The sequence below is a fragment of the Acomys russatus genome, chromosome 20 (genome assembly GCF_903995435.1).
Source record: "Acomys russatus chromosome 20, mAcoRus1.1, whole genome shotgun sequence".
NCBI lineage: Eukaryota > Metazoa > Chordata > Mammalia > Rodentia > Muridae > Acomys > Acomys russatus.
In genome coordinates, this window is record NC_067156.1 from 9,946,172 (window position 1) to 9,958,269 (window position 12,098).

At 40.5% G+C, this 12,098-nt stretch overlaps 1 protein-coding gene across 1 annotated transcript in view; it reads left to right on the plus strand.

The window, feature by feature from the left end:
• Window positions 1–924: 924 nt before the first annotated feature.
• Dsg4 (desmoglein 4) overlaps window positions 925–12,098 on the plus strand; it is a 35,499-nt gene continuing 24,325 nt past the window's right edge. Inside the window, exons 1-2 of the mRNA XM_051163577.1 lie at window positions 925–1,255; window positions 11,639–11,674. Of these exons, the coding sequence (XP_051019534.1) occupies window positions 1,208–1,255; window positions 11,639–11,674 (84 nt within the window). The 5' untranslated portion in view covers window positions 925–1,207. The remainder of the gene's footprint in view (window positions 1,256–11,638; window positions 11,675–12,098) is intronic.

Sequence of the window (12,098 nt, forward strand, 5' to 3'; positions counted from 1 at the left end):
AGTCAGGTTAGATTAGCAATTAGAGAACATTTAATTGCATTTTCTTTCTATGTTTTCAGTGTGGCTGCCAAACTGCATTTTTTTTCCATTAGAGACTACACTCCATTCAAGATGTGTTCTCACAAAGAGGAAGAAAAAAATTAAAAGAGGAAAATAACCATCAAAATGATCTGGATACTACTTTGGTTTTTGTTTTCTCCTAAGTAATATAATTTCTAAGCTCAGCTTCTTAATAAATATGTGTGATAATTAAAAATACATCCCTCGTGTGTGTGTGTGTGTGTGTGTGTGTGTGTGTGTGTGTGTGTGTCATATTACCTCTACTTAATTAGCTGGCTTGAAATTGGAATCAATTTCTCATGCAAATGTGCTGAGCAGTAAGAAAACTCAATTCCATTGCATCATAGATGTTTGTGTTTGGAAACACCAGATAAATAAGACTCTCTTCAACTTAAACGCTCATTCCAGGAAGTCTTTAAAATTGACATTGCCTTTCAAGCATGGGACTTCTTCAGTGGAAAGCAGAAACCACCAAAAAAAAGAGAATTTCATTATTCTTCCTCCCTCTCAGGGTCTCTGGCCTGGTGCCTTCTCACACTATCCTCTGCTAAAGGTTCCATTGCTTGAAACTGGTTGTGTAGTGGACGTGTGTGTGTGTGTGTGTGTGTGTGTGTGTGTGTGTGTGTGTGTGTATCTGTGTGTGTGTGTGTGTATCTGTGTGTGTGTGTCTGTGTATCTGTGTTTTGTTGGTCTATGTAATTTTGCTTTTACAATGTTGGCAGTCAGAAGGAGCCTTCTAATTTTATTCACCATGATGATAGGCCCTAGCATTTTAATTATTTTTTATGTTGTGAGTAATTTATTATTCATTGGGTATCTTCCCTGTAAATCTTGCCCTCGCTCTGTAAGATTTTTCTTTGGTGTCCAACAAAGGGTTTCATTGCAATAAGAATCAAGGTGTGTCTAAGTTCTTACCCAGAGCCCAAACAATGCCAGCCTTCCAGACCAGATCAGGAGTTTGGGGTGGAGAAACAGAGTCATTATAGAGTATCTTCATCCTCTGGCCAGGGAGCACCACAGTTATCATCCATGCCCTCCTGACAGAACATCTTCAAGCGCATCCTGCTGCAAAGACTAATTTGGGATTTGGAACACGAGGACTAAAACTGACTCTCACTGAGGTTCAAGGACAAGAGAGACTCAAGAAATGGATTGGCTTCTCGTCAGAAATATTTGCCTTCTGATCCTGTTCATGGTAAGTGGAAATTTGGGGTCTGGGAAGAAAAGATCCAGTTTTTTTCTGTCTACCCTCAGCTTTCTACATTGACTTTCTTATTTTTAATCTGCTTTCTGCAAAGGTAGAGCAAGAAGTTCCGTCTCTGTAGGTCCCCAAGAGCTCTCTGTGGCTTGGGGCACTAAATGAGATGGAGAAATGGGGCTGAGAATGGGGCTGAATTAAGTTTACCTCAGTATGTCATCAAATCAGAGTTGACACTAGGGAATTTCTAAGCTTCATACTTGGACATTTGAAAAATTGTGCTTCTTTTTATTTATACTTAAATTAGACAGGTTGCTGTAAAAGTTCCAAGGGCTTGAAATTTGAAGGGAGCAAAAGTTAATCAAGCCCAATTCTGACAAACAGTTATTTCCCTGTGAGTTTCTTGCAAAGTAAAGGATTGTTAACTGTGCCAAAATTATGTTGCAACTACTTATGAAACATTTAAGTCACATTACAAAAGCATTCCTACAGGCCAGAAAGATTTAAATGATCTACTTATTTAAAGCAAACACTTATGTTTGGGATTTAGAATTACTTCTGTCCCACTCTGAGGTGGTCTAGATATGGACCGCTCCCCACCCTGAAAACAACCAGCCTCTCATACCCTTGAAAGAAGGAAGAAAACTACTTCTAATTCCATGTCTCTAAGATTGGGATGGAAAAGGAATCAAACTATTGTCAATTAGGAAATTTTGATCAGAAACTCAATTAAGACAGCTTAGAATGGATTGGACTTAAGTCAACTGATGATCAGATGACAGAGCAAATAAGTCAAAGTGCATCTTACAAATAAGATATAGATAAGAGAGAAAGGCATTTTTTCAAAAAAAAAATCAAATACCTTGTTGTCTGTCAGTTTCTCAGTAACGTCCACATGTGCACGCTTACAGAAACTTTCAACATGACACCATGCTATCTCAGGCAAGTGGCATTCTCTGGGTTCCTCAGAACACTGTTTTTAATAGTCATGGCTGGACACATCGTTGACCAGTTGGCACCGTAAGTTTGTTCTAGAGTTTGTGTTGCGATGGACTGGACGTATTGCAGAGGCTCCAACACTGCCCAAGGGCACAGAGCCCAAGATGGAAAGGGAACATGAGAACAGAGGTGGAACATTCTATCCTCCATTTAGGAGACAGATTATTAAAACGTTCCTTTTAAAAACTTATTCAAGAAAATGCCAAGTATCGGTGTGATGCCCTATAACAATGTCCAGTAAAAACAGCAACAACAACAACAACAACATTGGATGGAAAAGGGCCTGAAAGAAAATTCCAGAAGCTCCTGGGTACTTCGTAGCTAGACTCAAGTGTCAGTATGCTCTCCTTGCTACAGCTTTGTGAGCTGTTTTTACGTTTCTGCTGTACTGTACCTTTGGGGGTGGGGGGCAAGGAAAATTACGCCTGTCCAGATATTAGACGCCATGTATAAGCATTCAACCAACCTGGCTTATTGCTTTCTGCACAGGCATGTTTAATGATAAAAATTGTTTAATTGAAGAGTTCATTTGTTTCTTTGATCTAGAATGAGTATATCATGATTCCGGTTCTAAGGATCTCTCTTGGGTAGTGCCAGTTTATTTTTCCATGGTAGTCTTAGTGGTCACTGAGGCTTGCTTCTTTTTCACTTCTTCCAGAAACTGAAATTTCTGTGTTAGGCTTCCGTGATAACTGTGAGAGAAGTAGGTGCTTACCCATTTGCCACAGCTCCCTTAATGTCTGCAAATGGGAAGTAGAGCTGTCTAGCATGGGTCAAGACAGACAAGTGCAAATGACTGAGAACAATCTACATGGAACTATGTGTTCTTCCTACTTGTGTTTAGTTTCCTGCCATTGAGCTGTGTCCCTTTTCTCATTAACTAAATCAAAGCCTGTCTAGGGCATCACTGCAACTTACACTGATGTAGGCGTGGCAACCTCTCAGCTACCGCCTTTGTGTCAGCTAGTTCTCAGCCATAAGAAATTCTTGTACCTACAACAAGGTTTTGACAGACAGCTCAAACCTGGAGGTTTCAGTGGAGGTGTTTCACTTCAGCACAGGGTGCTTTGCGATTTCTCTCCTAAGGGTGTTCATCAGGTTCTTCAGCCATAAACCGGATGAAGAGGCGAGGAACAATTGACTCTGACCAAGACTCAGCTGCCCCACGTTTGAGTCATGGTTCCCTTCAAAGACGTTGTGTAGCTTTGGGAAAGCAATCTGTTCTCCCAGAGCTTTATTGTGCCCCGTGGAGACTGTGCACTTAGACATGATGTCACTAAGTTGCTTCCACAATAGAAGCTCTGGAATTCTCTAATTACTGCTATCAACATCTTACCCAGTAGTAGTTCATGTCTGGCTATAGAATTTGGTTTTCACAAATTTGCCTGGAGAATCAAAAGAGGTGGGCAATGCTACAGGCTGTATACATTTTATTAGGCAAGGATCACCAGAGGTTGGACAGTGATTAGCCAAATGAGGCCTATATTTTAAAGAGTTAATAAGATCATAAAAAGTAGCCATTGATCAGATAAGAATTATTATCCACATACAGTGACCAAGCATTCTACAAATGAGATGTAAACATTCCAAGCAAACACCCTGGTTCCTGGAGAGTAAAATATGTAGGTGATGAAGCAGGTAATATTATCTTACCCTAAGTTGAAAATAGGCATTAAAATTTAAATTATACAGCCAGGAGGCGGTGGCGCACGCCTTTAATCCCAGCACTCAGAAGGCAGAGGCAGGTGGATCACTGTGAGTTCAAGGCCAGGCTGGTCTACAAAGTGAGTCCATGACAGCCAAGGCTACACAAAGAGACCCTGTCTCGAAAAAAAAAATTTTTAATTATACTTAGAGCTAGCCTAACCTCATTAATTTAGCCCTCACCGAAAACAGCATTATGCTGGTACATAGAACCCAATTGGTCATTAAAAAATTGGCAAGCAAACTCTTAGAAATACAATGATAGGTGGAAAAAGCACATTGTCTGGATTTCCCTTTGTACTAAATAGCCAACCCTAGAAAGTGGTAAATGTTTGGTTTAGTTCGCAGAGGCTATAGTATCCTCATCCCATCACCCCACAGACTGCTGGATCTAAAGCCAACATTTTATTTTGGTAGTGGTGGTTGGTAGTGATGGTGGTGTAAGTGGCTAAAGACTTGTATATAGTACATATATTTTATAAGACAACTGGACAATTTTATATTTTCACCTTCAACTTGTTGCATGTTTTAGGGCAGCGATTTTACATAAGAATAATTTTTATATCCTCACAGATACCTAGATTTGCTACCATACTACAGTCTCTAGCTTGAGAACAGCTCTTCCAATAATATCTACCTCCAGAGAGAGTTGCAGGATAAAAATCCTGCCCTAATCCCTCGGGCACAGTGGCCATGCAGCCTCTCTGAATCAGTGCGTTCCAGGACACTTGAAAGACTCAGAAAACAAGAGGGGGTGGCAATCGTGAGTAGCAAAACCCAGGCTTGACCTCTGGCTCCCAGGCACATGAATATACCATGTGCACACATACACGTGAACATATAGCACACAAAGAGGGAGATGCAGATGTGTACATACACACACACACACACACACACACACACACACACACACAATCCAGCTCTAAAAATATTTCATGGCTTTTTAGACTAAAATGCTTTTCATTTTTGTTTCTTTGTTTTTTGTTTGTTTGGGGTTTGGTGGTGGTTATTTTGGTTTTGGTTTTTCAAAATAAAGTCTCTTTGTGTATCCTTGGCTGGCCTGGAACTAGCTCTAGATCAGGCTGGCCTGGAACTCACCGAGCTCCACCTGTCTCTATCTCCTGAGTGCTGGGATTAAAGGCATGTGCCCTGCCTGCTTTTTATTTTTAGAAGATATTTCTCTTCCTTTAAGAACATCCTGCAACCTAAATACCGGGTTTTACTGCTCCTTCCTGGAGCCTAAGTACACAGGGGAAAGTTCTTCATGGTGCACCTAGACCACTGACCAGGCTGTGGTCACATTTCCTTCCTGTTCCCAAAGCTATGGCAGCTGGAATTCCCTACTGACATAGACCAGTTCTGATGACAGGCTGTGAGACAGGAGGGGCCAGCATTAAGTCCCAGAACATTACTTCCATGAGAACTGTTTGTCCTTCCTTTCTACATAGAAAATTACATGGCTTACAAGGGAAAAGGCCAGCACTCGCTATACCTTCAATTACAAACAAAAGTAGTATAATTAGGCTTGAACTTGGCATCTGCACCATATGCCTAGGAAGATGGTAAGTGCTTTACTCAATAATTTTTATGAGCATTATTTGAGGAAGAACTGCTCATTAATAAGTTGGTCCTGGATGTACAAGTAACTTCAAAACTGACTTCAAAAAGAAAGTCATAGAGATGGTGGAAAAGTCTTATTCAGTTGGGTATTATTTTAGATATAAATATAAGATACAGAATATAAGGGAATAATGTGTTTTAATATTGAAATGAGCCCAGGTAATAATGTTTATATAAAATCGCCAGATAGTCTGGGAACAAATATTGAAAGAAAACACAAGGCCCCCCAAATTTCTGATATTTGCTAAAAACTAGATAGGAATGGAATGTTGTAGATTTTACAGTTCCTTTGGTATTTGACATCACAACTTGCCATGTATACAGAGGACATTGCCTGTCAATTATTTTTGTCAGCAAAACCCATTTAGTGAATGACTAGATTCAGCCTCCAATAGTCACCTTGATACATCACATTAGCCATTTGCCACCCACTCACTGGTAGGCAGATAATGGATTTCACAACGAGCTTGAGTGCCTTAAACAGAGACAAGGCCGAGTTGGCTCTGTAGGGTACTGTCTGCCGCGGTGCTGCCATTCTGTTACCTTAAAGTAACAAAGCATTTTACAGTTAATGAAGTTATTTCAAGAGAGTCTGAAAAGTAAAAGCACTGCAAATTAAAAAAACAATGTTCAGGAGGAAAATGAGCCAGCACTTATTCAGACCGTTTAAGATCGAATGCAATTCTTCAAGACCAAAATTCTTTCAGTTGCACTAAAATCCACTCCCTCCACACCTTGAGTATATTTCCAACCTGGGACATGCTTCTCTTACGGTGTCTGATGCATCTCAGAATCTGTTGTCCTTTCTTTTTTCTTTTATTTTCTTTTTTTGTTTGTTTGTTTGTTTGTTTTCGAGACAGGGTTTCTCTGTGTAGCCTTGGCTGTCCTGGACTCACTTTGTATACCAGGCTGGCCTCGAACTCACAGAGGTCCACCTGCCTCTGCCTCCCGAGTGCTGGGTTTAAAGGTGTGCACCACCACGCCCGGCTCTGTTGTCCTTTCTTTGTTGCCCCCATGGGCTTTACATTTTACTGCATTCTCACAAATTAGTATAGCTATATGGGAGATGGCATAATCTAACCTAAAATGTTTCCTCAAAAATACAATTCAGTACAAAATAAGGACACCTAAAGAAGAGTAGATAAAGAGCTGTCTCACTACTGAGGCCCACAGAAACTAACTCAGTTAGAAAGCCCACACTTCTCCAGGTATTTTGCTCCTTCAACAGCAGGTGCCTCTAACTCCCTTTGCTAATGTCCTACCATTATGACAACTGGTTCATCCAGTTCCCTTGTATGTGGGCGTCTTTTAGGCCGCTTTTCTAGCCAAGCCACATCAGAGAATGACTGGCCCACATACGTTCTGAAAAGGTGACTTTTCCAGGCAAGGTAATTCTCCAGCTTTCTGGGAGCCTATAGCCGTTGTTCACAGCTTGAACCCTGTTTAATTCTAATAATAAATAGGCTTATCCAAAATGAGTTTTGGACAGATCCATTCATCCTTAGCAAGACATTTTGCTTTCTACATTTAGTTCTTTTCCATCAAAATCTCCATATTTGCATATTGTTGGTTAATCATACTGCTTTTTATAATTGTAAACTTAATCCAATCAATTAGCTCAATAGAAACAGGACACTGAAGTTAAGGAAAAGGCAGAAACTAAACAAACTCCAACTCTTAAAGTACTTACTCATCAAGAGGTAGGGGCATCTAGACTCTAGTTGCCCATCCTTAAAATTATATAAATATTATTTTAAGCTTTCAATGTTTGTAATAGGTGAGAATTTACCCTTTTTAATGCTGTGATCTTACAATGAGCAAATGTAGTTATCACCCACTATAGAGAGAACTGAGGAAGCACATCCGAGCACCCGTCATTTCAAATATTGTTAGGGTTCATGAGTGAAAACTCTGAAGGACAGCGGAAAGGTAGTGGAAGTAGTCGGCACACATGCTGATCAAGAGCATGGGGCACAAATACATCACCAGAATTCAGAACGATCTTAAAGCAATTTGATAAAACAATACTAGATGATTCAAAAACACCTTAAGGTGTGGAATAAAAATCCTAATTAGCAGAACAGAGCCACATTCACTTGCTGTCCCAACACTGAATAAATCCGGTATTAACCTCGCAGGCTTGGAGGCAGCAGAAACCAGGGTGAGATTGTTTTCACTGCAAAGTGAAAATTACCTGGCAAATCTCTACTTGATTTTTTTAAGCAGGACCCAGCTAAGACTCATTCTTTCTTCTTTCAAGTTAAATTAGACTATTGGTTGATTATAGCTCTGAAGCTCCCAGCTCCACATGTCTTCCAAATGTGGGTGGGGATGCTCCTGTGGTTCTGTCAAGCCAGAGATAGTGTCAGGAAGGGAGGAGGGAAACATTCACGAAAAGAGCAAAGGGAGAAGACAGAGGAAAGAGTGTGATGCTGCTGATGAAGAAGACAGGAGTTTTCAACTGGGGTAGGGAGTTTTACACATGTCTGTGTGGGACTACATGTGAGCACATGTCTGTTCATACATGTGTTTGTGTGAGGGGTTACGTGTGTGTGTGTGTGTGTGTGTGTGTGTGTGTGTGTGTGTGAACATGGAAGTCAGAGGACAAGGCCAGGTGTTGTTCCTTTGATTCCTGCTACTTGTTAAGAGACAAGATCTCTCATTGGCCTGGAATTCATCAGGTCGCTATGCTAGCTGGTGAGTAAACTTCTAGGGCTCCATCTGTCTCTTCTACCCATGTCACCACCCTCGGGATTACAAACCTACACCACCATACCTGACTTGTAACATAGGTTTTGACATGAAATTGAGCACAGGTTCTCATACTTGGGGGGGGGAGGGGCAAGAAACTTAGCCACAGAGTCATCTCCCCAAATTTTTCTAGGTAATGATCTCACATGCTGAGGTCATTGATCTAATAATACCTAGGTGGGTCCTCCAGCTGGAAACTAGATTTTATATTTAGTCTGTAGTTTTCACTGTGTGTATGTAGTGCTTAGTTGCCCTAATTTCCCACTGACCAAAATAAACAAATAGTTAGGAATGTGATAGATAAGGCAGCCACCAAAGCAGATATCTTGACTCAGAACCTTACTACAATAATCACTGTGTACAAAAAGCAAATTGTAAAATTATATGTGTAGTTTCTTCTGACCAAAACAACCACAATTGTATATTTATGTGTTTGCAAAAAAAAAAATTTCAAAGGAAATTGCTACTCTCTATAGTAAGATTCTGTTTTGTTTTTCCCTTATAACTTCCAGAATGATCTGCTTTGCTAACAAAACTCTATCCTTGAATCAAGACTATAGTCATAAAATAGTGCACTCCGTGCAACCAAAGCATAGTGTCACCCATTAGACCTTGATCTCCCAGGCCTAGACATTTTGTTAATTAATGTCTAATGAGATTCGATGTGCAGGAGACTGGGGATGAAGAGGAGACTCAACACCCCACTGATGAATTTCTAATTCTACTGTTGCCGTTCTGTGCTCATCCACCGTTCCAAGACCTGTCATGTCCTACCCTCTCCTGCAGTAGCTCTCATTGGCCAGAATCTGCTCTCTGTCTGTGTCAGCTGTCCCACCTGTTCTCAGTTCTTGAGTTCCTCTTCTTGAGTTCACAATAGTGTCTTACCATCACCCCAAGTCTTCGCAGAGCCCTCAGAGATTGCCAAGTTCTACTGGACAAGACACAAAAGAACTATTCATTCTGTTCTTCCTCATCCCAGGGTGTCTATGGACTCTTTATCAGCTCTACACAATAGTGGGTTTATTTCCGTTTCCCATGTGTGTTGCTAAAGACTGAACCCCAGATCCTGAGGATGGTAGTCAAATGCTCTCTAACACTGAGATATAGCCCCAGTGTTATTTCTAAGTTTGAGCTCAAATGTTTTCTGATTCAAGAATGCCAGATAGGCCTACCTCTTTTTCTTAGTTTCATGTCTCCTTCCATAGCATAGACCTCTAGAGACCCACTGAAGTCTCCTCTAGCACTTCTGCATGCCTGCTCACCACCAAAGATGTGACCCAGCCATGTGTGGAATGTATCACCAACTATTCTTCATAGTGGTTTTCTGTGTTTACTGCATTATTCCACTGTTTTGAACTTTTTAGTAAACTTGTTTGTCAATACAGGGACTCATCTACTTATGTACCAAAAGCTGGCCTTGTATAGGTCTGAGTGAAACTGAACTTCCAACCCTCCTCTACCCATTTCCTGAGTGCTTGGGTTACAAGTGTGACTGTCACACTCACTTTCATATGGCAGCAAGAACCAATCCAGGCTTTGATTTAATAGACTCAATTGAATTGACTGCTAAGCAAGCAGTCTATTGACTGAGCTTTGTCCCCAGTGCAGTAACACCTTTTTCTACATGAAGTATGTATTCTTCATCATAACACATTATGTCATACATACAACATATATTTTAATTTTTCCATTCCAGAGAGATATTTGTTTTTATGATCTCTTTTGTCTGCACATTTTACACTGTTTTGGTTTTCTTTGTGATTTGTCTTCCCCTTTTTTGACAGAGGACTTCACATAAGGCAGGCTAGCCTCTTACTTGCTCTGCTGCTGAGTAGAGAGCCCTGGACTCCTGGCTCTGCTGCCTTCACCTCCCACAATCTAGGACAATAGACATGTGCCACTACAACTGGAGTCTTTGGGTCTTTTTAAACCATTTCATTTAATATTCACATTTTCTTCAACTCCACTTAAAAATAGCCTTTGTACAAATCACGATTTCATATTTTATATTTGTTGACAATATTAGAAGTACCAATGAATAGGAGGGACTTATCTCAACGTTTTTATAGTAGTCTTCTCCTGATAAATTTTGTTTCTGTAATCCCATTATTTTGTCCAGAACAATCTCCCACTTCTGTACCTCCACCAACACATAAACGCAAGCTGACTCCATGAAATCACCCAAGTCTTCCCTCTGCCCGTAAGTCTCATCAGCTTTCTGCTAGTGTCTCCATCCTCTTAGCTTAGCACATTCTCTATCTTCCATAAGAAATCACTAATTCTCAAATGTCACAGCCCTGAGCATTTGTTATGCCTCTTCCTTTTACAGTAATGATACATTTAAAGATGATACTTTGGTCATCCCCAGTGCATTCTTAACTCCAAATCTATTACAAAAGGTACTTCATGATCTGCCCCCAGTTGCCATTCCAACCATTATCTCCATGGTTTTCCTACCTTCCTGACAATGGTAGTTATCACTACCCAATCCTCTGAAATACAGTGACTTAGCACCTATGCTCTTGTCCTCCTGTGGCTGAAAATGGTCCTTCCTCGTCAATTTCTCTTATTAAAAACATCTTCCTCTTGCAGAGCCTTTCAAGGCCTGCCCTTCTATGAGACCTCCTTCCAGCCTATTTTGATAACTTGAGTAAGCTCTCCTCAGCTTGAACCTGCCGTGGCTCTGTTGAAGCCAGTTTTCCAACTCATCTTACTGGAGACTATGTCTCTCTCTCTCTCTCTCTCTCTCTCTCTCTCTCTCTCTCTCTCTCTCTCTCTCTCTCTCTCTCTCCCTCTCTCTCTCTCTCTCTCTCTCTCTGTGTGTGTGTGTGTGTGTGTGTGTGTGTGTTCACCCATGTATGTATGTAGTATGTAGACCAGAGGTTAATGCCCTTATTTTTCAATATAGAGTCTCCTACTAAACCTTGAGCTCTCTTTTTTGCTAGATTGGTTTCCCAACAAGCCCAGGCATCTAGTTCTACCTCCCTATGGCTGGTGTTATGGATATATACCACCACTGTGACTAGCTTTTCATAAAGTGTGGGGCTCTGAACCCAGGGCCTCCTCCTTGCAGAGAAAGCTTTTTACCCACTGAGCAACCTCCTCAGCTCAAGAGCCTTCTTTCTGTACTCTTGCAAAGCTCAAAAGACTTTTAAGGCAGATTATATTGCTTATCTTCTAACACCAATTGTGTTTTACATCACTAATTGTATATATTTGAAAAGTAGTAAAGAAACATCATAATTCCGTAATTATGATTTCTTTAAATCATGCAAATGTTTGCTAATACTTTGCTTTCTGTTGCAGGTGGTACTTGGAGTAAACAGTGAATTATTCATTGAGGTAAGGTATAAAAACTATCCTCCCTACTTAAAATGGAAAGAAAATTGGATGATAAAACACATCACGTATTAAAATTTGAAATATTAGAAACTGTAGTTATCCTGACAAAAGTAAAAGACAGAACCAGAGCCAAGCTAAAGTAGCAACGGGAAAGCTGCAGGTCCTGATTTCTATGCCTAGGCATGGTTTTCAGAGCTTGTCTTAGCAACTTCTACACTATTTAGGCTTCAACCCGATCATAACTTGAGAAGGAAATAATATTACATTAGTATGTAGAAAATGCAAGCAAGTAGCTTCTAATACTAAGACTTGACAAATAGCTGCCTACACAGTCACCCAAAATTTCTCTATAACAATGGAGGATCAGCTTCAGCCTTCTGGCCCAGAATATCCAACGGTCATATTTGTGAAGCACGAACTATGA